This window comes from Muscardinus avellanarius (assembly GCF_963383645.1).
Source record: "Muscardinus avellanarius genome assembly, chromosome: 14".
Classification (NCBI taxonomy): domain Eukaryota; kingdom Metazoa; phylum Chordata; class Mammalia; order Rodentia; family Gliridae; genus Muscardinus; species Muscardinus avellanarius.
The window spans coordinates 61,955,688-61,983,512 of NC_137800.1; the positions used below are offsets into that span (position 1 = coordinate 61,955,688).

Here is a 27,825-nt window from a genome sequence, read left to right on the forward strand (position 1 = left end):
TGTCCACCTATTCCCCAGCCTCCACCCCCGGAGACAACCAGACGTGACAGGGAGTCAAGTCAAAGCAGGAACTTGTTTATTACATTTACACTGTAACTTATAAAGCAAAGACTGCAAGGGGGAATCCCAAGGTGGGGGGCTATCTACCAATCAGCTTAAAGGTCACTTCTATCACACAGGCTTTTTTTTCTTTCTTAATTCTACACTGTTCACGCGCTGATCATGCACGGACTCATACCCTTAGCCTATCATGTGATATTATGCTAATTCAAACCCTTTGGCCCCTCCTTTGGCTCTCCCATCCAGCGCCATCTTTAGACGTGTGCCCTACATCTCCCCCTTTTTGTTTTAGTTGAGTCACCTTGGATTAGGTCAACTCTCAGAGCACCTTGAGTTAGGTAGGTCTGGACCACCTTGGGTTAGGTAGGTCTAACGATGAGGAGATGGTAGCTTGTCATAATGATACCGGAGGGTCATGAGCTGTATTTCTTCAGTTTTGGCCTTTATTAGCCTCACGAGTTTATTTATAATGCAGGGACCAAATATACATATTAGCACTATGACGATACAGGGCCCCAGAGCAGTTGAAATTAGTGTGATTAGCCAAGGTGACCAATTAAACCATTGTTCAATGTTGGTGATTTTGATTGTTTTCACTTGATTTTTATCGTTTTTGCTCTTCTATTCCCCTATGAATCTCTTCTAAATTTTTTGTTACCACTCCTGAATGATCAACATAAAAGCAGCACTCTTCTCCCAAGGTTGTACAGAGCTCTCCCTGTTGCATGAACAATAGGTCAAGGCCCCTTCTGTTTTGGAGTGTTACTTGGGCTAGGGAGGACAACGACTCACCTTGTAAGTATCTCATTGAGGCCTCAAGCTTATCTAAGTTGGTATCAAATTCGGCCCTAAGTCCTTGTATTCCAGACTGAGACAACACTAAAGATGACATACCCAGGGCAGTGCCTGCTACTCCCAGTCCTAAAAGGGTAGATATGGCTAAGGTACCCAAGGGTTCTCTTTTAATTCGGTTATGTGTTTTTGCCTCTAAATCTTCCGTAATATGAAACAACACATAGGGAATTACTGTAACCAGGGCACAAGAATCCCGATTACTCTGCAGCACCTGTAGAGCTCCACAGGGAGTTAAACCCGTTCTCTTGCAGAGCTAGTATACTCCCTTATCTTTTGGGATGACCCATTTTTCTTGTGATGTGTCTTCTGTAGACATATTGACACATCTTTCCCATTCCATCTCTTGTTCTAAGGCATCTATACAGGTCATGTTTAAATTTTTAAGAGGAAACGTTATTCATGAAGAAATTAACTTTGAGGAGTCTCCCCACCTACACTATGTGAATTTTCTATTGTATAATTTCCTATTATCCCTATTACTTCATAAAAAGGGGGCCTGTTATTTAGGCAAAACCAGCAGGGATGGGTCAATTCTGGTCTTGACTGATTAAGAGCCATGAAAGAAAGCCTAATTATTTGATAAGTACTATCATTTTCAGAATAATGAATAGTAGTATCATTTTGCATTGGTTCTGGGTTATTATTGTTAGGTTTTTTAGGCACAATAAAAAAGGCGAGAGAGACCGGTGCGCCAAAAGAAAAAGTTTTTAATGTGGTCTCCTCTCAGCGATAGGAGCTGAACCGCTCCTGAAGACCTCCGAGCCCCTCCGACGCAGGAAAGGAAATGCCCTTCCTTTTAAAGATTATGTCTTGTGGGTGGAGTTATGCGTGGAAACTCCACCCCGCTCGCGATATTGCCTGTCTCGCGATAATGCCCAGCAGAGTCTCCTCCTTTTCTAAGGTCCTGACCCAACCTGTCATCCTGGCTTTTTGGTGATAATGGGAGGAGATTCAAATCTTAAACTACTTCCTGCTGTCAAGGGGCATCGTAAGGGGACCCCTCGGCTGGGAGAGGTTGGGTCCTTCAGGTGGGAGTATGGCTGTGGCGTGAGTCAGAGGTTACCCTAGACAGCCCCAATTTTGGTTAAAAAGTCTCTACCTAAAAGGGGGGTACAACAGGAAGGAATAATCAGGAATGGATAGTTAGCCATAAATGTCTCTAAATGGCATTAAAGGGGGCCTGTAGTACGTGGGCAAGAGAGCATGCCATCAATCCCTTGAACCTCGATTTGGGAAGGGAAACTAGGTCCTGAGAAGGAAGGGAGGACAGAGTAGGTAGCTTCTGTATCAATCAAGAAGGAGATTGGTTTACCTGCTTCCTGGAGAGTTACCCTGGGCTCAGCTTGAAGGCATAGCATCATGTGATTTTTCTTTTTTATTCCCTCACCCCTGTCATTATAATCCCAATGGGGGTCCTCAGAAGGAACTGCAGCTGTTCCGGTAGGGAGCTGTGGATTGGTTAGGTGACCCTGATCGGCCCATTCCCTGGTAACCTTAAGAATTTGATCTCGTTTGTCTGCAGTTAAAGAGGAGGTTAAAATGACATGAAGATCCTGCCAATTTAAATCATATGTTTGTACAATATGTTGAAATTCCATAATAAAACCAGAGGGATTCGCAGAAAAAGAACCCAGTCTCTTTGGAAGTTGAGCAAAGTCAGGAAGAGAAAAAGGAACACGGACCCATACCATGCCTTCTGCACCAGCCACACCTTCTGTACCAGCCACCTCATGAAGCAGGGCCAAGAGGGAAGGTGGGGGGTCTCTGGAATGGGTAGGGTGACCTACTGGGGTAGGCAAGGGGGAGGTAAGGGTTGGTCCCTTAAGGGAGAAAGGCAGGGGAGAAAGGAGTGGGTTAGAATGGGAGGCTGCCCTGGAATAAGATGACGACTGTGGTGGTAAGGAGAGGTCTTGTGGGTCAGGGTCGTCAGGAAATGGGGCCTATAACTCTGCTGGGTCAGACTCTGGCATCCACGTGTCATCACAGAATGGTGACCTTGAGTTAGCAGAATAGCAGGCCTGTGACCCAGAAAGGCCACCAGGTGGCGCCTGTGAATTGCCACGTGGCAACCAAGATGGCAGTTGCGCCTGGCGGGAATCCCCAGCCAGCATGACTCGAGCAGTAGAGTCAGGAGGGGTGGAAAGGGAAAGCCGGGAACGCATGCATAGAAAAGCCTGTACGTACAGAACCTCTGACCATTTACCTGCCTGTTTGCAAAAGTTACTGAGATCAGTCAACATTTTAAGATCTAATGTACCCATCTCAGGCCGCCGAGAACCATTATCCAACTCATAAATGGGCCAGACTTTTGTGCAGAAAAATATGAGCCGCTTGGGGCACAGTTCCCCAGATAAACCTAGGGTCTGGAGATTAACCAGAACACGGCCTAGTGCGGATTGGGAGTCTATTTTAGATGACTGGCTTCCCCCCATGACTGGTCAGCGGGTGAGGACGAAAACAGGAATTCAGTGTCCCAAGAACCTGCCTAACATCTGGAAACAGTGTGGTTGTGTTAGAGAAGGACGTCTCCGTTCCCTTTACACAACCATAGGGCAGCCTGGCTACCCTCGGAGAACTTGGACACCAAATATTGGGTTTTTAACAGCCGTGAGCCCAAGTCTAGAAAAGGCTAAAAGCCGGAACCTGCTTGTCCAAGGAAGGGGATGCTTACCAGTGTAGTGTTATCAGCCAATGCTGGCTGGAACCGAAGTGCTGAGAGGCTGCAGAGCCAGGAGGGCACGCTGTGGAGCTGTTGGGTGGAATCAGGGCTGAATGAGGTTTAAGATGCCCTGGGCTTGGCAGGGCGGTGAGATGGCCACTGGCTCTGATGATGTGTCAGGGAATCTGGCCGCTGGCTCTTAGCAGAGCTTGGGGCTGGGAAGGTGGCCACTGGCTCCCAGAAGAGCACGGGGCTGGGGAGATGGCTGCTGGCTCTCAGCAGAGTGTGGGGCTAGGAAGGTGCCCGCTGGCTCTCAGCAGAGCACGGGGCTGGGGCTGGGGCTGTGGCCGCCAGCTCTCCCGGAGAGCGCAGGGCCGGGGAGATGACCGCCGGCTCTCAGCAGAGCACGGGCCAGGAAGAAGGCAGCTGGCTCTCAGCAGAGCGCGGGGACCGGAAAGATGGCTGCCAGCTCTCAGCAGAGCCTGGGCTGGAAAGATGGCCACCAGCTCTCAGCAGAGCGCAGGGCCGGGAAGATGGCCGCTGGCTCTCCCTAAGAGAGTGCATGGGCGGGAGATGGCTGCCGGCTCTCCGGAAGAGAGCGCGTGGATGGGAGAAGATGGCCGTGGGCTCTCAGCAGAGCCCGGGGCAGGAAAAAGGCCACTGGCTCCCAGCAGAGCCTGGGGCCAGAAAGATGGCCGCAGGCTCTCAGCAGAGCCTCGGGCCGGGAAGAAGGCCACGGGCTCTCAGCAGAGCCCGGGGCCAGGAAGATGGCCGTGGGCTCTCAGCAGAGCCCAGGGTGGGAAGAAGGCTGCTGGCTCCCAGCAGAGCCCAGGCAGGAAAGATGGCCGCTGGCTTTCCTGGAGAGCACGGGGGCGGGGGAAGATGGCTGCCGGCTCTTATAAGAGCGCAGGGCCCGGAAGAAGGCCACCAGCTCTCCCGGAGAGTGCAGGGCTGGGGAAGAAGGCTTATGGTCCGGGCAGGGACGGGGAGCGGCGGTGGTCCTGGAGCGGTGGGCGGGGTGGGAGTGGTCCGAGCACCCCGGCGGATCCAGGCAGAGGTTTCTGCCAAGCTCGCCCAGAGCATGCCGCAGTAGCAGCGGCAAGAAATTAAAAAAACACCTGGGTTTTGCACCAGATGTTAGGTTCTTTAAGCTCAATTTAAAAAGTGAGAGAGACCGGTGCGCCAAAAGAAAAAGGTTTTAATGCGGTCTCCTCTTGGGGATAGGAGCTGGACCACTCCTGAAGACCTCCAAGCTCCTCCAACGCAGGAAAGGAAATGTCCTTCCTTTTAAAGATTACGTCTTGTGGGCAGAGTTATGTGTGGAAACTCCGCCCCTCTTGCGATATTGCCTGTCTCGTGATAACGCCCAGCAGAGTCTCCTCCTTTTCTAAGGTCCCGCTCCGTGGGACCCAACCTGTCAATTATCTTCCAGGTCAACATCTGAATGATTCTTGTAACTCTGGATATTGAAGTTTGTGTTGGCATTAAATGATAAGGCTCTTGGTTTGGGCCTACAAATTCTGTTTTGTCTATAGGATAAACAGCTCGTCTGATTATAAAAAGAAGACCAATATCTTCTCCAGATTTATATAACCTTAATCCCCACATTTTTCCAGTATCCCAGCCCTGACTTTGTTGGCCTTCATGTTACGGAGCACATCCGAACAAGAAGACCACTGACTCAAATTAAAATGTAAATCAAGCCTTTAATTCGAATCCAGACCCAAGCCTCATCTGTCACAGCAGAGATAGCAAGGGCCCCCGATCGTAGTTAGCAAGCACCTTTTCTACCTTTGCAATGAAGTTGTTGTTGTACAAAACTGATTGGTTGACCTTTACTTAAACAAAGCAACAATGTAAAGCTTGCAGTTGTGCAGGAAGACATAGATTGTTATGAGCTTGTTTTGACATATTTTCCAGGATGTGGTTTATGTGAGTTTGTCCAAAACACCAGATGGCCTGTTTATCTAACTGAAACATTTTCTAAACTAACTTCCTCTTGCTCCCCTCCTTTGTTCTCAGGCCTTGTCCTTTTCCTGTTTACGTCAAGGCAGGCCGTGACATTCCCTACTGGTCTTTACGGGGAATCAAATAATTGATTCAGAGGTCATAAGGCTCTTCCATAGCTAGGTTTTAGAACACTTGTAACCTCTGTGGAATTTACAGAGATTATTATGGTAGAGGCACACAACGCTGGGAAAGGAGAATGGTTAAGGGGGTAATGTTTGGGGTACAGGCAAGTCCCTGCTCCCTGGAGGTTCCAGTGTCAGGGAGTGTCAGTGTCTAGTGCATTGGAGACCTAAGGGTAAAGCCAATTCACGGGACACAGGGGATGCAGGTTTCATGTACACTGCATGCTTTATTGAAAGAGCAATCAGACTTTTATAGAGAAAGCTTCTATGGGATCCAGAGACAAATTAACTATTTTAGACATTACAAGGTTACTTTAAAGCAATAATGGATGTGTGTGAGTAAAGCCAAAGGACTAGTCTCAAAGCAACTCTTTGCTTTAAAAAATAGAAGAACACCTGTGACCGCTCATAACATCTCAAGCTGTTTATCATACCAATAAGTTTTCTGAGAGATGTCTTTGCTGGGAAGGACATTCAATGAGGCCTGGAGCTGCTTTCCCATCCTTGAAGGGAACTTGGCAAAACTCATAGCTCACTGATTAGAGGAAGCATGCTTGCCTCCCAGCCTGGCATTCCAAACTGCTTCTCAGGAGCCAGAGTTGCTCTGTTAACCCTTTAAGCAGGAGCCTGCATCTCAGTACTCTCACAAGGGAGGGTTGTCTTCCCAAGTACAGAGATGTTAAGGAACATTTCAGTGGATATATTCCTGCCTACAGTCTGTATCTTGGGTGGTCTCGTGGTGAAACTTCCAACTAGAGCTTGATCCAGAGTTCAGGTTACTTCCCAGCGATAAGAAGAGGCGCGGTGTGGGTAGCGTGGGCAAGGCTGATATTTGTCTGCGGCTCAGGGTCAGGAACCAGATGGTGAAGAGGAGTGTCGCACCAACCTGACTTTTAACGGGTTGTTGGAGGGGCTGACCTTCCATCTTTCGTCTTCCTCCTGGGCCTTTTTGATCTGTGTATGGTGTATCCAATGTCGTTTTCCTCCGACCTTTACTGCAGAGGTGGTGCTCAGGATAACAGGATGTGGTCCTTCCCACCGGGGTTCAAGAGAGGCAGGGTCCCTCTTCTTTACCCACACCAGATCGCCTGGCTGGGCCACCGGAGCATCTGTTTGTTCAAGGCTTTGTTTCTGGTGGGCCGCCCGCACAAGTCGTTGTGTTTTTTCCCGGTCGCTTGGAGCGCCTGTAAAGATCTTAAAAGATTGTGATTTGACAGACCTGCTAACTGTTCTTCGCTCAGCCGGGGAAGAATAGGTGGGGGCGGCCAAATATTATTTCATAAGGAGTCAGTCCCTTTATATAGGGGGTACACCGTACGCGAAGGAGAGCAAAAAGAAGGAGACTCACCCAGTTATCGCCAGTCTCTAGCTTTAGTTTAATTAAGGTTTCCTTCAAGGTCTGATTCATTCTTTCTACCTGTCTGAGGTCTATAGACACAATGTAATTTCCAGTTTATCCTGAGTGTCTTAGCCAATAATTGAGTAACATCGGCAATAAACGCTGGACCATTGTCAGACCCCTTATATAGTGTCAGGCCAAACCGAGGGAGAATCTCGGCGAGGAGTTTTTTAACTACTACCTGAGCTCTTTCAGTTTTGGTTGGGTATGCCTCGGGCCATCCGGAATAGATATCTACCATAACCAGGAGATACCTGTATCTTCCAGAAGCTGGATTCAGTTCGGTAAAATCAACCTCCCAGTGTTCTCCAGGGCTCTGGCCTCTGAACCGGGTTCTTAATGGTTCCTGGTATGGGTGTCCTGTGTTTACCTTAGTGCATGACTGGCACCTACTGGCCAAGTCTTTGGACATCTTGTATAATCTAGGAATAAAATACTCTTTGCAAAGCAGTTCGGCCAGTTTGGTTCCTCCAAGGTGAGTGCTCTGATGTGTCTGGTCCACAATCTGGCGCCCCAAGACCTGGGGAATAAAAATTCTAGAATCTGGTAAATAGAGCCACCCCTGTTTACCAGGTCTTGCCTGGAGTTTTTGCGCCACAGCTTGTTCTTCTTTGGAGCACACGGGCTGTGGAGGCAAGAGGTTGTCAGGAACTAAAGTTAGAACCTCAAGGGGCCCTACTGGTCTTTTGGCAATGTCCTTAGCTGTTTGGTTGGCGAAGCGATGGGCTTTGGTGACTGATGGGCTTTGGTGACGGCAGCCTGGCCTCCAAGGACTGCCTACGGCTGCTGCCCAGAGAGGGCCTCTGTTTTTCTTTAACAAACCTTTTAGGTTCTTCTTCTTTTTTTTTTTTTTTTTGGTGGTGGTACTGGGGGTGGAACCCAGAGGCTTTCTACCTCCTGCCTCAGCCTCCCAAGCGTGGGGATTACAAGCGTGCACCACCATGCCCGGCCTACCTTTTAGGTTCTTTATGGCAGAGGGCTTTCGGTCCAGTCCCCGGGACCAGCCAGAACACTGATCGACCCGGGCATCTAGATGGAGATGCATCTGGGGCTTGGTGGACACTTCCAGAAGATAACCCTTCATGTCACAGTTAGCGCTGGCACAGGGAGCCCAGAGTGGTTCTGTCCCTGTGCGTCCCCATGCGTCCCAGTGCTGATACTCAGCTGGTACGTACTAGCATGGCTCCATCCACTGTACTGACGTGCTTCTGCTCTGCTTCATCGTCTCTCCCCCGCACCTGAGCGTCAGGCACACTCTGCCAGGCCATCCCCAAGCCATCACCATGCTGACCCCTCCTCCAGGGCCCACAGTGGCACCCGTGCTCGGGCCTGCCTCCCAGGGTGCTCATGCCAGCGCCACCCGAGCCGTCTCCTTCCTGGCCTCACCCTTACTATTCTTTTTTTTTTTTTTGGTGGTACTGGGGTTCCTGGAAGCCCTTCTACCTCCGGGCTACACTCCCAGACCTATTTTTACATTTTCATTTTTTTGGAAACAGGGTCTCCTAAGCCAGCGCGCGTGGCTGGCTTCGAACCTGCGCGATCCTCCTGTCTCCGCCTCCCAAGCGCGGGGAATACAAGCGTGCGCCACCACGCCCGGCTCACCCTTACTATTCTAACTGGTGAGTTTGCCAGCTCTTACTCCAGAGCCTACCTAGTCTCTGAGCCTCGTCTCTTTAACCCCAAATTCATCTTTATATCTGCTAAAGAGGAGCATTTGCCTCTTAAAAATGTTCAAGGTTCTGAGCACAGTGGCACAGACCTATGATCCCAGTACTTGAGAGGCTGAGATGGGAGAATCGCAGGTTTGAGGCTGGCCTTAGCAGTTTACCAAGACCCTCAGCAATAGAGCGAGGCCCTGTTTCAAAATAAAAAGGGCTGGGGATGTAGTTCACAGGTGGAACACCCTGGTTTCGATACCTAGTACTCTCCCAAAACAAATTGCTCAGTCTTGGCTGGGGATGTAGCTCAGAGGTGCAGGGCTCACTGAGCACTCACCAAGCCATGTTCAACATCTAGAACTGCAAATGCAAAAGTAAACCCGGAACTTTTTTTTTTCTGCAATGCTGAGGATTGAACCCAGGTTCTCATGCATGTTAGGTGAACACTCTGCTACTAAGCTACAGCTCCACCCTGTCTAGGGGCTGTTGGGTACCTTCCGAGGCACATCCAAACTTCTTAGTTATGCTCGAGACCCCCGCCTACTACCCTAACTAATCTCCTTTGTCCATCTTTTTCTCAATAACAAATACACATTTTGCTTTTATTTTACTAAGCGTTCATCAACATCTACTTAGTGTCCACTACCGTGGGTGAGACGGAGCGAGGCGGATAGTGCTTTTCCAGCCTACCTTTAGTCTAGATGAATCCCGGTTTCAGCGAGTGATAAAGAAGCCGCGGGTGCAGCTCAGCTGAGCCGCTGGTTAAGTGTGTCGCTTAGTGCCCGCCTGGCTCCTCAGAGACACCAGAGCCGAACCGCCCGAGCAAAAGGCAGCCTGTGGCGTGGCCGCGGCGGCTCCTGTTCCTTGTCTCCACCGCACTGGAGCTGTTGCAGGATAACAGCATGGAAAGGAGACCCCAGGAGAGTGGGAAGGGCGCTGCCCACAGGGAGGTGCCCCGCGGCCTGGGGCTGCTGCTCGCCATGGCCCTCATGAACGCGCTCCTCTACCTGTGCCTCAACCGGTTCTTCATCTCCTCGCCACACCCTTCTGAGGACACCAGGCTCTGTCCCCACGGGCACTTCAGAGTGGGGCAGATGCAGAACTGCTCGCCATGGCTGTCCTGTGAGGAGCTGCGGACCCAAGTGAGGCAGCTGAAGCGCGTTGGGGAAGGAGCCGTGAAGAGGGTAAGTCCTGATTGGCTTTCCAGGTGCAAACCCCCAAGGGCGGCTTGTGGCCTGGGCCTCTGGTCCCAGCTCAGGAGGCAGAGGCGGGAGGGCAGCCTGGGAAGCCAGCAGGGGCTACATAGGAGAACCTGTCTCAAAAAAAAAAAAAGTGAATAAAAACGCCTGAGGGTATAGCTCAGGGAGAATGCCCCTGGTTCACTCTCCAGTAACAACAACAACAAAAGCCAGCATGGTGGTACACACCTGTAATTCCAGTTCTTAGGAGGCTGAGACGGGAGGATCGCAGATTTGAGGACATTCTCAGCAACTCAGCAAGACCCTGTTTCAAAATAAAATGGGGCTAGGGTGTAGCTCAGAGGTAGAACACCCTGGGAAGGAAAAAAGTGAATGCATAAAGGAGTACTATACTATAGAAAACTAGGAACAGTAATTTTAGGAGAATAAATTATGGTCTGACCACTTGGTGGAGTATTCTGCAGGCATTATGTGTACTTAGGAGCCCAATTCAGCTACAGGAAGAAAATCTTTTTTTTTTTTTTTGGTGGTACTGGGGATGGAACCCTTCTACCTCTGGGCTACACTCTCAGACCTATTTTATATTTTAATTTGGAAACAGTCTCTTAAGTCAGCAAGGCTGGCTTTGAACCTGCGCGATCCTCCTGTCTCCATCTCCCAAGCGTGATTACTAGTGTGTGCCACCACGCCTGGCTGGAAGAAAATCTTAAGATGATGAGTGATAAAAGCAAAATATAGAATAATAACAACAACAATAATAATAATGTTTTTTTTTTCTTTTCTTTCTTTTTTTTTTCAGCACTGGAAATTGAACTCAGGGGCATTCTACCTCCCAGCTACACCCTAGGCCCTATTTTATTCTTTATTTTGAAACAGGGTCTCACAAAGTTGTGGAGGGCCTTACTAAGTAGCTGCAAACCTGCAGATCTCCTGTCGCAGCCTCCCAAGTACTGGAATTGCAAACAAGCACCACCATGTCCGGTTGAGACCCTGTTTCAAAATAAAGAATAAAAAGCCTGGTGTGGTGGTGCAGTCTTGTAATCCCAGTGCTTGGGAGGCTGAGACAGGAGTATTGCACAGGTTTGAAGCCAAACTCAGCTACTTAGTGAGTCTCTCAGCAACTTAATGAGACCCTGTTTCCAAATAAAGTATAAAATAGGTCTGGGAGTATAGCCTGGAGGTAGAAAAGCCCCTTGGTTCCACCCCCAGTACCACAAAAAATAAAAAAATAAAAATAAATAAATAAATAAATAAATAATAAAAAATAGGACTGTGGGTATAGCTCGGATGTAGAATGCCACAGGTTCCATCCTTAATACTGCAATACTAACTACTACTACTAATAATAATAATTTAACTTTTAAATTTAAAAAGTTTTTTTTAATCCTTGCTTTCCAAGTACAGGGCTTACAGCTGTGTACTACCATGTGTAGCTTCACTTTTATTTTCTGAGGCAATCATTTCTTCAAATGCTCCCACTCTTAGCTAGTGATCTTGTCTTACGAGTTATGAAAACAGAAGCCATCCAAAGGGAAGGTCTTCTTTCCGCTTCCTGAAGATCTGCAGACTTGCAAGGTTTTAGCTGATTGTGATGGTGAATGCCTGTAATCCAAGTACTTGGGACACTAAGACAGGAGGATTGCAGGTTTGAAGCCAGCTCAGAAGTTTAGCAAGACCTTCAGCAACTTAGATCCTGTTTCAAAAAAAAAAAAAAGTAAAAAATAGGGTTGGGAGTGTAGCTCAGAGGTAGAATTCCCCTGGGTTCAATCCTCAGTACCAATAAAAGAGCCTAGCCAGGCATGGTGGTACATGATTATGATCCTAGTACTTGTGGGGCTAAGATAGGAGGATCACGGTTCAGGGTCAGCCTCAGCAACTTCGCAAGACCCTCAGCAAATCAGCAAGACTCTTTTTCAAAATAAAAAATAAACTGAGCCTGGTGGCGCACACTTGTAATCCCAGTACTTGGGAAGCTGCGATAGGAGGATCACAGATTTGCGGCCAGCCTCAGAAATTTAGTGAGGCCCTGTACAACTCGTGAGACCCTGTTTCAAAAAATAAATATAAATAAATAAATAAATAAATAAAATAGGGCTGGGGGATTGGCTCAGAGGTAGAATGTTCCTGGCTTCAATCCTCAGTACCACAAAATAAATAAAGTAAAAATGAAAAAAGGGCTAGGGATTTAGCTGAGAGGTAAAACACTCCTGGGTTCAGTCCCCAGTGCCGTGAACCCACATCCCATCCTTTGTGCTTCAGTAAGAGGGAAGCAGCAGTCAGTGGGCTGCTCTGTACGCGCGCACACAACCCATGCCTGTGCCCACGTCCTGAAAGTCCTCCAAGACCAGCTTCCAGGAGCCTTCCTCCTCCTCTAGCTGCATCTGTGCACCTAGTCCAAGTGCCGCGCTAGGACCTCAAGCACTGGGTCCATGCCTCATTCATTTCTGTTTCTGCACTGTGTAGTCACAAGGCCTGTAAGAGCCAGGCTCCTGCGCAGAGACTCACTGCTCAGGAAATCCTGGACACTTACCAGAAGGTTTTAGACTCACTCATTCGTTTCTGTTTCTGCGTTGCGTCGTTTCCTGGCTCACCTTGGGGAGGAGGTCGCGGTGACGGTCTCCCGGCTTTGTTTCAGGTCTTCCTGTCTGAGTGGAAGGAGCGCAAAGTTGCTCTCTCACGCCTCACCAGCCTCCAGATGAAAGATGATTTCCTCCACGGACTCCAGATGCTGAAATCTTTGCAGAGCAAACACATCGTCACACTTCTCGGCTATTGTGAGGAAGACAATACTATTCTTACTGAGTATCACCCTTTAGGTCCCTTGAGCAACCTGGAAGAAACCCTGAGCCTGCCAAAGTACCAGCACATGAACACGTGGTGGCACAGGCTGCAGCTGGCCATGGACTACGTGGGCATCGTCGACTACCTGCACCGCAGCCCCCTGGGCACGCGCGTCATGTGCGACTCCAATGACCTGCCCAAGACGCTGTCCCAGTATCTGCTGACCAGTCACTTCAGCATTGTGGCCAACGACCTGGACGCCCTGCCCCTGGTGAACCACAGCTCCCAGACATTTGTAAAATGTGGCCACAGGGAGCTTCACGGGGAGTTTGTGGCTCCTGAGCAGTTGTGGCCCCATGGAGAGGACACACCTTTTCACGATGACCTCATGCCCTCATATGATGAGAAGATTGACATTTGGAAGATTCCAGATGTTTCCAGTTTCCTTTTGGGGCATATTGAAGGGAGCGATATGGTTCGATTCCATTTGTTTGATATTCACAAGGCCTGTAAGAGCCAGGCTCCTGCAGAGAGACCCACTGCTCAGGAAATCCTGGACACTTACCAGAAGGTTTTAGACTCACTCAGAGACACGGCAACGTCTCCGACAAGAGAAATGCTATGAAGAGCAGCCAGGTGTTGGAGGCTGGGCTTCAAGGACAAGTGGAAGTGGCAGCGGCTCCCATTGGATGCTGAGGCTTTTGCGCCACTTTGTGTTTCGTTGTTGTTTGGATGCCTGGGATTGAACCCACAGCCTCACACATGCTGGCAGTCACTCTCACTCTAACACTGAACTGCGCCCCAGCCCTTTTTATTTTGATCCAGGGTCTTGCCAAATTTCCCAAACTGTCTTCACACTTGGGATCCTCCTGCCTCAGCATCCCAAGTAGCTAGGATTATGGGTGTGCACCGCCCTGCCTGGTTCCACCTGCACGTGTGAGTGTGTTGTACCTCTCCAGGCAACCTGGATGGAGGTTGCTAAGCAAGAGTGAACCAGGAGCCAGGCATGGTGGCGCACGCTTGTAATCCCAGCATTTGGGAGGTTGAGACAGGAGGATGGTGGTTCGCACACAGCCTCAGCTACTGCTTATTGAGGCCCTTTGCAACTCGGTGAGACCTTGTTTCAAAATAAAGAATAAAAAATAGTGCTGGGGGTGTAGCTCGGAGGTCGAATGTCCCAGGCTCTATCCCCAGTACCGCAAAAGACAGACAAGAGTGAGCGAGGTCTGATTTAAATCTGACTTCACCTTCCTGAGGCCAGTTACTTCCTGGTTTAGATCAGAGAAGTAGAGAACTAGCCAGTATTTGAAAGAAGTAACAAAAATGTAGCTTTATAAAGAGGCTTCCATCTATCGTAATAACCAGATTTATAAACTTACAATAAATGTATAGAAAGTTTTCTTGTTTTTGTGTGGTACTGCAGATTGAACCCAGGGGCATTCTACCTCTGAACTATGTCCCCAGCCCTATTTTATTTTTTTATTTTGAAGCAGGGTCTCACTGCAGGAGGCCTTGCTAAGTTGCTGAGGCTGGTTGTGAACCTGTAATCCTCCTGTCTCAACCTCCCAAGTATCGAGATTACAAGCATGTGTCACCACACCCAGCCTAGGAGGAGGATTTTTAATGAGCAGGATATGAAAAACCATACAGTAGTTCTTCAAATAACATTTGTTTCCTCTTAAAAAAATTAGGGAGGTCTTTGGGTATAGCTCAGTGCTACCTTGCGAAGCACTGCAAAAAAAAAGGAAGCAGCTTAACATATTGGGTCTTAATAGGATTTGTGATCCTTTTCACATGGTTTGTAGTGAGGTCATCTTTGCTGAACACACACATACAGAATCAGGGATTGAACCCGGAGGTAGTCTACCTGCAAACTATACCCCAAACTATGCCTCCTTCCCCTTTTATTTTGAAACAAGGTCTCACTAGGTTGCTGAGGCTAGCGTTAAACTTGTGATCCTCCTATCTCAGCCTCCCAAGAACTGGAGTTATAGGCATGTGCCACCATGCCTGCATGTTGCATGATTGAATCCTTCAAAAAGTTCCTTCCTGTGTTATCATCTTTAGTTGCAGGGGATGATGGGCTTAATGTGTGTCAACAATTACTGATAAGGTAGCTAAAGGTAATGTTTGAAGTCGGTGAAACTGCACTGGCCTCTGCCTTCCCCCCAAGAGGAGCAGGCCTCACCACCTGAGTCAGAGAGCTGGGTCCCCATCCCACAGTCTCTGGCTGTAGGCCTTTGCTTTTCTAACCCGTTTCCAGTGATGCTGATGCTGCTGGTTTTAAGTGGTTTTTGAGACACCCTGCCCTTAACTGTCAAAGAGGGCACCATGGACAGTAGGAGGAAGGCAGTATTATCAGTATTGAACCTCTGTTCAGCCTGTGTGGACCAGCCCCATGGCTGAATAGAAAACTGTGAAGCTCACAGGGTCCTCCTTTCACCTTGGGTTTATTTCATTATAAATCTAACCCACCAATGTTAAGGATAACAAGTACTGGCAAGGATATGAAGAAACTGGAATGTTGCTGGTGGGAATGTAAAACAGTGCAGCCAATTGGGAAGAGTCTGGCATTTCCTTCAAACGCTTAGAATAGATTACCACATGACCCAAGTTCTACTCCCAAGTATATACTCAAGAGGACTGTAAACATATGTCCAGCCGGGCATAGTGGCGCACGCTTGTAATCTCAGCATTTGGGAGGCTGAGACCGGAGGATCGCAGTTCGTGGACAGCCTCAGCTATTTAGTGAGGCCCTCTGCCACTCAGTGAGACCTGGTTTCAAAATAAAGAATAAAAAAAAAAAATAGGGCAGGGGGTGTATCTTGGAGGTCAAATGCCCCTGGGTTCCATCCCCAGACATGCAAAAAAAAAAAAAATGTCCGCACAAAATACATGTCCACGTGGTCCACGAATGTTTGTGGTACAATATTCATAATAGGCAAAAAGTAAAAAAAAAAAAAAAATCCCAGGTGTCTGTCAGTCATTAGATAAACAAAATGTATTATGTCCATATGAGGCACTATTATTCAGCCTTAAAAAGGAATGAAGTTCTGATGCATGCTACAGCATGGGTGGACCGTGGAAACATGCCAGGTGAAAGAAGCTGCTCATGAAAGACGATATGAGCTGGGCATGCTGCTGCATGCTTGTGATCCCAGTACTTGTGGGGATGAGACAAGCGGATCGAGGTTTTGAGGGCATCCTCAGCGACTTAAAAATAAAAAGGGCTTGGGGATGTAGCTGGGAGGTAGAGTGCCCTTGAATTCAATCCCCAGAACCAAACAACAGCAACAGCAAAAGACTGGTCTTATTTATATGAAATTCCAGAATAGAAAAATCCATAGAAATAGAAAGGTTCATGTCTGTCAAGGGGCAAGCAGGCAACAAGGGTTGAAATGGGAATGGACTGCTGCTGGGTATATGTTTTTTTGGGGTGGTGATGATGTCCTGAAATTACATAGTAGTGACAACTGTACACCTCTGGATATGCTAAGCAACAATGAGTTTTATAAAAGGGCAAGTTTTATGGTGTATGACTTACATCTCAATAAATCTATTTTAAAAGAACATTTTGACATAATGCTATATACCCCTCGGACCCTATCACTTGATGTGGGCAGTTAATGTGTGGTGTTGATGATTTGATATTACTCCGTTCATGTTGTATTCTCCTTTTGAGAATTTTTCTTAGTATTTGGATTTTGCTTTGGTACAAAACTGTCAGTTTCAAACTAGGTTGTTGTAAAATATTGGCAGTAAAGCTAAAATAAAAAGCATGGTTCAGGGAAAAGGAAATTGCATGAGGATTAGAAGACCTGAGTTACAGTCCCAGCTCTGCTACTGATTCATTGTCTGTCCTCAGACAAATCCAATCTCTACAGTAAAAAACAACGCTAGCAAGGTGATTTGCAAGTTCTGCTTTGCTCTCCCAAGTTCTCTTACATTCTTCACAATGCAGTGGCCAGAAACCAAACAGTATTGCCTATCAGCGCTCAATCTTTGCTTTGTGCTTGGACACAATTCAGTGTCAACAAAACTGCAAAAATGAGAGGAATTCTAACTTTTAAAGCTAGACGGGGAACCCCTTGCCCACGTAATGTGCTATCTTGTGTTCAGTGTGGGCATCATCAGAAGACACACATGGCATGGGCCACTCTCACAGTGCATCCCACACCTTCTCCTTGCTTACCCAGCTCTAAGCCAAAGTCATCAGCTGGGCATGGCGGTGCATGTTTGTTCCAGTAACTGGGAGGCTGAGACGGGAGGTTTGCAGGTCAAGGAGCAACATAGCAAGATCCTGTTTGAAAACAAAAAATAAAATGGGCCTGGGGGTATACTTTGGAGGTAGAGTGCCGTCATTACTTCCTTTTCCTCGGCATCTGCGTGAAGATTTCCCATGCAGCTAATTGGCAAAAAAAAAAAAGCCCCGAGAGAGTGTGTGTCGTCTCTGGCCAAAGTACTCCCCCCACTTTTAGATATTCTTTCATAACTATTATTCTTTTGGTAATGATTCTTTTAACTTTCCACACGAATTGCTCCGGTGATGTAAGATCAGGACTGTGAGAGAAACTGAGTTTGTGGAAAATAAATTTTCTAGTAATTTGTCTAAGCCTCTAAATGCCCTCGGCTTTGCTCAAATGGTAATAAAATCTAGTCAGAATTCAGATGCTGTGGAAGCATTCCAAGTCACAGCAATTACAAATGCAGATTTCCCCTCTATCTCTGACCTTCATTCAAATCATAAACTTACAGTAAAAGCCTTAAGAGTCAGCTGAAACCATTAGCCCTAAAAACTTGTAAGGGAGGCAACCGGTGCCTCTGTTTACCCCCTCTCCTTGTGATCCTGCCTAGATACAGAGAAGATAAACTTTGTGTGTGACATCAAAGCAGCCTAGTTGATGAGCAGCTAATATTGCCCAATACAATAGAGCTGAAGGCTAGGAAGATTCTTGACCTTTACACCCAGTATGTGCGCTTCCCGAAACAGGGAGGTGCCAAGTGGCTAAGAAATGAATATGTCAGAACAAAGGACAGTTATGATAAATGTGTAAGTGTGAAAGAAAGGAAATATGGTGAGAATAAGAAAGCATTTTTGTATGAAGAAGAGCTTATCCTAAGATTGTCCCAAATGGGAAAGAGAGAATCAGGGTAATCAGAAAAGAAAAGGAAGTTGCAAAGGGTTTGTGATAGGAAAATGGATTATTAAAAGAGGAATAGGCTTTTAATATGCCTATCGTTTGAGGAAAAGTGCTCAGCAGCTAGAGAAGTACATCTGACAACTAAATCTAAAAACTTCATGTTACTTTTTGGTGTTTATCTGCTAAACTGTGTTGTAAGCCTGTTTTAGCTTTCAGACTTTAGATGGCAATGCAGACAAAACCTGGGAGACCTCCATCACATCCCCCTGCCTGCCATATGGACTAAGCCCTAGGAATGGAAAGTTCCAAAGAAACGAGTTAAAGGAGATTCCATGAGAGGCTGTCTTCTCCAAGCCCTGGGCGTGCCTGTGTCTTCTGGAATTTGCCCTTTGGAGCCGCCTGTCTGCAAAGGCAAGGGGCTCATGGGCAGGGGGCTGGATCTGGTCACAAGATCCGGAGCTAATCTTTTTACTTTGTTTACATGTCCTTCACTATTGTTTTGTGGTGATTGCACTTCTCTTCTTTTTTCTTTTTTACTATTAATCTCACTGGTGAAGGATATAAATTTTCCTGGGTTCTTGTAATAAAGTGTCAATTTCACTAGAGGCTTTTGTCCATGTCAGATTCTTTCCCAGAGAGGAATCTCCACCTTTAGCACCGTGAATAGGAACTTAAAGGAGTTTATTTCATAAAAGGGAAAGAATCGTTGCAGATAAGTGGCTGCAGAACTGCACCCGAAGCCTTTGCACACCTTTCTGAGAAAATCGGTCTCGAGCAGACTCAGTGGCCATATTCAGTGCTGGATTTATTATTCCCGATTGAGCCAGTCTGCCGCAGTAGAGTATTCCTGGGTTTAATTCCCAGCGCCAAAAATGAATGAATGAATGAATGAATGAATATATAGCCAGCTGTGTGTGGTGGAAGATGCCTGTATAATCTCAGTACTTGGGAGGCTGGGACAGGAGGATTGCAGGTTCAAAGCCAGACTCAACAGCTTAGTGAGATTCTCAGCAACCTAACAAGATTCTGTTTCAAATTTTAAAAAAAGGGTGGAGGTGTACCTCAAAGTGCTGCTGGTTTGAAAAAAAAAATTGCTGTTGGTTCAATCCCCAGTACCACAATCAACCAATAATAAAAATAAAATAAGTAAATGTTGCTCATTTTTAGTAATCAGTATTCTCAGATGACTTGATTACATGAGTGTAATTTAAAATGTGATATGTCTTTCCATTCCTTTCTAGTTCTCCTTTCCTGTGTGGAGCTAGAGATCAAACCGAGGGCCTCCTACAGGTCAAATGACCACACTGCCACTGAGATACATCCCCAGCCCACCTTTCTAATATTTTATGAAGACAGACAGAATGACAGGAATACTTTAATCTTTGGAAACTCAAAACTAATAAAGAGCGGATGCTGTGGCACCTGCTCTGATTGCAGTACTTGGGAGGCTGAGTCAGGAGGATCACAAGTTCACAGTCAGCCTCAACAATTTAGCGAGACCCTGTTTCAAAATAAAAAATAGGGCTGGGGATATAGTTCAGAGGTTGAACACATGCACACGCACACACACACACCAGAACACAGGTAATAAGCCATCAAGAGTACTGTATCCAAGTTTAAAGTTCACTGATGCTATAGCATGGATCAAGATTCTGCTACCTGGAGCTAGGTATGGTGGCACACGCTTGTAATTCCAGCATTTGGGAGGCTGAGAGAGGAGATCGCAGTTTGTGGACAGCCTCAGCTACTTAGGCTCTTTGCAACTCAGACCCTGTTTTGTTTTGTTTTGTTTTATTTTAAGAAAAATCATATTTAATGGTCAAATGTTCCAGTTATGCTATTTAACTCAAAGCTCTGTACTTCTAATTATAGCACATTATCATTTTGACATAATTTATCCTATTTGCACAATGATTACTATGCCCAACAAAAATTTCCCAAATTTTGGGTCTTTTTTATTTTTTTAATTTTTATTATTATTATTATTATTATTATTATCATTATTATTATTATTATTATTATTTTGTGTGTGTGTGTGTGTGGTACTGGGATTCCTGGAAGCCCTTCTACCTCCGGGCTACACTCCCAGACCTATTTTACATTTTTATTTGGAAACGGTCTCTTAAGCCAGCAAGGCTGGCTCCGAATCAGCGCGATCCTCCTGTCTCCGCTTCCCAAGCGCGGGGATTACAAGTGTGCGCAACCACGCCCAGCCTTGGGTCTTTCTTTAACACATAAATTATGACTTTGACTTAGCTGTTAACTAAAAAGAAATGTGAAAGTATAATTTTCACCTCCAAACTGATGCAAAAGTATAGGACATCACTATCATGCGAGTGAAATGGAAAGTATCTATATAATCAAATTATATATCAGATTTTCTTCTAAAAGTTTATAGTATTAAGATTTATATTTAGGTCTTTTATCTATTTTGAGTTAATATTTGTATATGTGTTAGGTAAGGGTCCAATTTTATTCTTTTTCATGTAATTATTATTTTTCAACAATATTTAGTTAAAAGATTAGTATTTCCTCCACCAAATGTTCATGGAAACCTTGTCAAAAATAACTTGACAACATATGAAAGAATTTATCTCTAGGCTTTTATTTAACTCCAATGGTTTATATATCTGCCTTTAGAACAGTACTACACTGTTTCAATTATTATAGCTTTATATGGTTTGAAATCAGAAAATATACATCTTTTAGCTTTGTTCTTCAAGATTGTTTTGGGTATCTAGAGTCCATATTCCATATTAGGATAGATTTTTTCTGAAAAATAAATAAATAGATGTATGATAGTTTCACCTAAAATATAAAATAAAAAAAATTCTCTGGTAAGAAAGAAAGCAAAAAGAAATATTGAAATGTTATCTTTAAGTCATCAAAAGCTTGGTATCAGACAATTGAAACTGTTATGTGAGATTATCATCGTTAATAATGGATAAATTGCTATAAAACTAGATGTCAACCACTAAGCCAAGCATGGGAAGGAGGGATGGGGAGGGAACGGGGTGGGGATCAGGTAGGGGCTAACTGGGCGATGTGTGCATGTATGACTACAAAAGTATTTTCTTTATACCATTATGATGTATGAATACATTGCACCAATAAAAAAATAAATTATAAAAAAATAGATAAAAGACCTAAATATAAATCTTAAGACTATAAACTTTTAGAAGAAAATCTGGGTCATAAAACCTCACAACATTGAAATTGGCAGTGATCTCTTGGATATGATTTCAATGGCACAGGCAACAGAAGAGTATACAAACTCCCTAAAAAATAAAAAAAAATGTATATCCAAAGACAATGTAAACAAAGTTAAAAGTTACTAATAGAATGGGATAAAATATTTCCAAATGCTATATCTGAAGGTATATTAATATTCCAAATAGAAATCCTAAAAATTAGCAACAATAAAAGCAAATAATACAATGTAGAGATAGGTAAAAGACTAACATAAATAATGAATCTCAAAAGATAACCAATCTTAGTTGTCTGTTGGATGGAAAATCTTGTTTCTCGGGTTCTGGTGTGTGTTACCTATTTCTTCTTTGTAGTTAATCTCTGAGTATTTTCTCTAGTGCTGGTTTTGAAGACATAAATTCCTTCAGTTTCTGTTTGTCGTGGAAGCTTCTTATTTCCCCATCTAATTTGATAGAAAGTTTTGCTGGGTAGGACATTTTTGGCTGGAAGTTGTTTTCTTTCAGAGTTTGGAATATGTTACTCCAAGCCCTTCTGGCTCTCATGACTTGGTTTGGGAAGTCTGGAGTGATTCTAATTGGTTTGCCTCTGAATGTCACTTGGCCCTTTGTTTTTGTTGCCTTTAAGATTCTCTGCTTGGCTTCCACAGTGGTCATTTTGACAATTATGTGGTATGGGGATCCTCTTCTCTGATCCTGTCTAAAGGGAGTTGTATAAATTTCCTGGACCTGTGTATCGACCTCTTGCTTTATGTTTGGAAAATTTTCTGCTATTACTTCCTTGAAGAGATTGTTGATCCCTTTGGTTTCACCTTCTTTTCCCTCCTCTATTCCAATTATTCTTAGGTTAGCTCTCTTAAAATGGACCCATATTTCTTCAATGTCATATTCCTGCTGTCGGATATTTTTTTCTAGATTAGAAACTATGCGTTCATTTTTGGAATGATCATCTTCTAAGAGCGAGATTCTATTCTCCATGTGGTCTAATCAGTTGTTTGTACTTTGAATTGAGGCCTTTACTTCATTAATTGCATCCTTTATCTCTTTTTGGCTCTCTCTGAATTCTTTTCGAAACACCTCTGTTATTTCTACAGTTATTTTCCTGATTTGATCTTCTAGAAATCTCTGAATTTCTGTTTTATCGGGTTCTGATGTTGTGGTGTTGTGGGCATTCACTGCTCCAGTGTTATTCCTCTTTCCCATGATTTCGGAAGTTTGTGCCTTCTCTGGGTTCTTCTCTTGGGTCACTACGACTTCACTTAAGGTGCTCTGGATCTCGAGTCTGTGGTATCTCAGACCCCACTACTCCTTTACTGGGTTGTATCACAGAGTCTCAGACCCAGAGTGTCAATTGAGGCTGCTTTAGACTATGGGGGGTGCCAGGTTGGGCGTTCTCCTATGGTGTGATATCTCTGCCACCGCCACTCCCCCACTGGGTCAAGTCCCTGGGAGTGCAGTACTGGGATTTCTCCTCTGGGGCCCGCAATTTGACTCACTGTTGTTGAGTACGCAGATGGAGGTAGTGGACTCGGTGAATTCGCTGCTGCTGCCGCCGATGGCAATATGGCGCTGTTGCTACGCCCTCGGCCGTGAGGCTGGCATATTTCTTCTCTGGTTTTGAGCTCTGCTCTGAGTCCCTTGGCTCGCTGTCCGCCGCTTCTCTCTGGAGCCTGGTGGGCTGTTGAGTGCATTGTTCTGTAGCCGTAGCCATCCGGTGAAGTCGCCGCTGCTGCCGGCAGTAAGGCACTGCTGCCGCGTTCTTGGGCGTGAGGCCGGCGTATCTCCTCTGTGGCTCTGAGCTCCATTCTGAGTCCCCCTCCTCTCTGGAGCCTAGTGATTTTTTTGTTTCTCTGGTGATGGTGTTTTCTGGCTATGAAAGGCGCTGATTTTGTGGTAATGGAGATTGGTTGTTAGCGGGGCTCTTAAACCCCGCTTTTCTCGGTCGCCATCTTCCCGGAAGTCTCACTTTGGCTTTTAAAATTTTTTCCTTAGCAGGTAAACATAACAGCCAGGCATGTTGGTGTACACCTGTAATCCCAGTACTTAGGAGGCTGAAATAGGAGGATTGAAGGTTGAAAGCCAGCTTCAGCAATTTAAGGCTCTCACCAACTTAGACTCCATTTCTTTTCTCTTTTTCCTTCCTTCCTTCCTTCCTTTTTGATTCTTTTTGTAGTACTATTGATGGAACCCATAGGCCTTCTACCTTCGGGCTACATCCCTGACCTATTTTTATATTTTATTTGGAAACAGAGTCTCTAAGTAACTGAGGCTGGCTTAGAACCTGTGCGATCCTTCTGTCTCAGCCTCTCAAGCACTGGGATTACAAGTGTGCACCACCATGCCCTGCAGACCCTGTTTCTAAATAAAAAATAAAATTGGTCTGGGAGTATAGCTTGGCAGTAGAATGCCCCTGGGTTCAATCTCTAGCAACACACACACACACACACACACACACACACACATACACATAGGTAAACATATAAAGGTACATATAATCTATAAATTATAGCCTTGAATCAGTAATAAAAAGTCTGCCTCAAAAAAATGCCTAGAGATGGGCATGGTGGCGCTCACTTGTAATCCCAGCATTTGTGAGGCTGAGACCGGAGGATTGCGATTCACAGACAGCCTCCACTAGTGAGGCCCTTTGCAACTCAGTGAGACCCTGTTTCAAAATAAAGAATAAAAAATAGGGCTTGGGGTGAGGGTATAGCTCGAAGGTAGAATGCCCCTAGGTTCCATCCCCAGTACTGAAACAAGCAAACAAACAAACAAACAAACAGGATCAAATGCTTTCATTGCTGAATTCTTTTTTTTGTGGGTCTGGGGATGGAACCCAGGGACACTCTATCTCCGAGCTATACCCCCTACCCTATTTTTTTTAATTATTATTATTTTTTTTTGGTGGTACTGGGGTTCCTGGAAGCCCTTCTACCTCCGGGCTATGCTCCCAGACCTATTTTTACATTTTATATTTGGAAACAGGGTCTCCTAAGCCAGCGCGCGGGGCTGGCTTCGAACCTGCGTGATCCTCCTGTCTCTGCCTCCCAAGCACGGGGATTACAAACGTGCGCCACCACGCCCGGCTTTTTATTCTTTATTTTGAAACAGGGTCTCTGTTGCTGAAGCCTCACTAAATAGCTGAGGCTGTCTGTGAACTGTGATCCTCCAGTCTCAATCTCCTGAATGCTGGGATTACAATCGTGTGCCATCACTCCTGACTTTCACTGCTGAATTCTATCAAACATTCAAAGAACTAAGGCCAATTTTGTGTGTGTGTGTGTGTGTGTGTGTGTGTGTGTGTGTGTGTGTGGTACTGGGGATGGAACCCAGGGACATTCTACCTCTGAGCTATATTCTGAGTTCTATTTTTTATTCTTTATTTGGAAACAGGGTCTCACTGAGTAGCAAAGGGCCTCACTTAAGTAGCAGCTGAGGCTGTTTGTGAACCGTTATCCTCCTGTCTCAGCCTCCCAATTGCTGGGATTACAAGTGTATGTCACCACGCCCGGCTTAAGGCTAATTTTTTAATTATTCTAAAATATTGAATAAAAGGGATTTTTCCAGATTTGTTCGATGAATCAAACATTACCCTGATACCAAAACCAGACAAGGACACACACAAGTCTAAGCCAATACCTTGATGAACACAGTTGTACGAATCCTCAATAAAAATATTTGCAAATTGAATACAAGAGCACATAAAAAGATTATTCACTATTTTGGAAGTGATAGCCCACACTTGTAATCCTAGTACTTGGGAGGCTGAAAAAGGAGGATTGCATGTTAAAGTCCAGACTCAGCAACGTAGTGAGACAACCTTGTTTCAAAATAAAAGAGTAAAACAGATCTGGAAATGTAGTTTAGAGATAGAATGTCCCTGAGTTCCATCTCCAGTAAAACACACACACACACACACACACACACACACACACACACACACACACACACACACAATGGTTGGGGTATAGCTTGGAGGTAAAATGTCCCTTGGGCTCAATCCCTAGTACCAAAAAAAAAAAAAAAGATTTTTCACCTTGATGAAGAACTCATCTCTTTGCAAGGTTAGTTTAACATACACAGGTCAATAAATAGGATACACTAAACCAATAGAATGAAGGACAAAGGAAAAATGGTCACTTCAGTAGAAACACAAAAGTTAACATCATTTCATAACAATTCTGAACAAATTAGGCAGGAATGTAACTTCCCATAATAAGGACTATGTAATAAGCCAATTGCTAAATTACACTGAATGGGAAAAAGCTGAAAGCTTTCTTTCTAAGATGTGGAACTGAGACAGAATTTGTATGTATGTATGTATGTATGTATGTATGTATGTATGTATTTTTGAGGCAATGGAGATTGAACCTAGGGGCATTCTACCTCCAAGTTACACCTTCAGCTCTATATTGTTATTCTTTATTTTGAAACGGTCTCACTAAGTAGCTGAGGCTGGCTGTGAACCTGTGACCCTCCTGCCTCAGCCTCCCAGGTACTGGGATTGATTATAAGCATGTGCCGCCACACTTGACCCAAGAAAGGAGTTCTGCTTTCGGCACTTTTTTCTTTCTTTTTTTTTTTTTTTTGCGGTACGGGGGATGGAACTCAAGGGCATTCTACCTCCGAGCTACACCCCCAGCCCTATTTTTTATTCTTTATTTTGAAACAGGGTCTCTCTGAGTTGCAAAGGACCTTGCTAAACTGTTGAGGCTGTCCTCGAACCACGCTCCTCCTCAACTTCCCAAATGCTGGGATTGCAAGTGTGTGCTACCACACCTGGCACTTTCAGCACTTTTGTTCACCGTAGTACTGGATGCTGTAGCCAAACCAACCAGGCAAGAAAAAGAAATAAAGGGCTTCTGAATTGGAAAAGAGAAAGTCAAATTATTGGTGTACAGATGATGGTCTTTTTTTTTTTTTCTTTTCTTGGCGATACTGAGGATTCTACTAGGGACAGTCTACCTCTGAGCCACACCCCAGCCCTTTTTCTTTATTCTTTATTTTGAAACAGGATCTCACTAAGTAGTGAAGGGCATCTCTTAGTAGCTGAGGCTAGCCGCGAATCAGTGGTCCTCCTGTCTCTGCCTCTTAAGTACTGGAATTTCAAGTGTGTGCCACCATCCCTGGCTCAACTGGTTTTATAGAGAGAAAACCACAAAGATTCTGCCAAAAAAACTATTGGACCTTTTAAATTCAGTGAAGTTGCAGGACCCAAAATCAACATACAAAAATCAGTGGCAATGCCAATCAGAAATGGTCTGATATCAAAAAGACTAAATCCTTGAGCCGGATATGGTGGTGCATGTTTATAATCCCAGCATTCAGGAGGCTGAGACCAGAGGTTCATGGACAGCCTCAGCTACTTAGTGAGGCCCTCTGCAACTCAGACCCTGTTTCAAAATAAAGAATAAAAAAATAGGGCAGAGAGTGTGGCTTAGAGGTCAAATGCCCTTGGGCTCCATCCCCAGACCTGAAAAACAAAAACAAAAACAAGTAAACTCATTTACAATAGCTACAGTAAGTAAGTAAAACACCTAAGAATAATTTTAAAACTGGGCACGGTGGCAGATTCCTGTAATTCTAGCACTTGGGAGAAAAGAAGATCACAAGTTTGAGGCCAGGCTCAGCAACTTAGTGAGACCCTCTTTCAAAATAAAAAGGGCTGGGGGTGGGGGTTAGCTCAAAGGTAGAATGTCTGTGGGTTCAATCCCCAGTAAAAATAAAATGAATAACTAACTAAATACATTGAATCAAAGAGGTGGAATATTTCTATAATAGAGACTATAAAACATTTATGAAAGAAATTTGAGAAGACAGAAAATTGGAAAGATTTTGCATTCATGGATTAGAAGAATAATATTTGTATGAATATCTATTAAAGTACGGATGACATTCTTTACAAAACTAAAAAAAAAAAAAAGTGTTAAAATTTGCATTGATGGGTATATTCATTCGAGTCACACCTCCATGCCAGTCTGGTATGGAGCTGTACCTATCCTCTGTATTTCTATCTTTCTAATAAACAACTCTAAATCTTCAAAAAAAAAAATTGCATTGAAGCCGGACATGGTGGCTCACGCTTATAATCCCAGTATTTGGGAGTCTGAGATAGAATCGCAGGTTCATGGCCAACCTCAGCTACTTAGGCCCTGTGCAACTCAGTGAGACCCTGTTTCAAAATAAAGAATAAAAAATAAGGCTGAGGGTGTAGCTCAGAGGTAGAGTGTCCCTGGGTTCCATCCCCAATACCTCCCCCCAAATTGTGTTGAGCTGGGTGTGGTGGTGCACGTTTGTAACCCCAGTACTTGGGGAGCTGAGACCGGAGGATTGCAATTTTTCAGCTACTTAGTGAGGCCCTCTGCAACTTAGTGAGACCCTGTTTCAAATAAAGAATAAAAAAAGGGCTGGGGATGTAGCTCAAAGGAAGAATGCTTCTGGGTTCCAACCCCAGTACCACCAAAAGAAAATTTATTATTATTATTATTTTTTTTTGCTTTGACTCACCAAAGAGCCTGAACAGTCAAGATCCTCTTGAGCAAAAAAGAACAAAGCAGGAGGCATTACATTACCTGACTTCAAAATACGCTGCAGAGCTGTGGGTAATGGCATTGGGACAAAAACAGACACATTGGGAAAAAGGACCGTCTTCAATAAATGAACCTGGCAGAACCGGGCATCCACATGCAGAAGACTAGAACCCCTCTCACCAGGTACAGATTCAGCTGAAACTGG

General features: G+C 45.1%; 1 protein-coding gene across 1 annotated transcript; it reads left to right on the forward strand.

Annotated features, from left to right (window-relative positions):
• Positions 1-9,650: 9,650 nt before the first annotated feature.
• On the forward strand, positions 9,651-13,368 carry POMK (protein O-mannose kinase; the record flags this gene model as incomplete). Its single annotated transcript, XM_080710459.1, has 2 exons — positions 9,651-9,947; positions 12,598-13,368. The coding sequence occupies exons 1-2, from the start codon at positions 9,666-9,668 to the stop codon at positions 13,366-13,368; spliced, it is 1,053 nt and encodes a 350-aa protein (XP_080566585.1). The 5' UTR covers positions 9,651-9,665.
• Between the last annotated feature and the right edge of the window lie 14,457 nt (positions 13,369-27,825).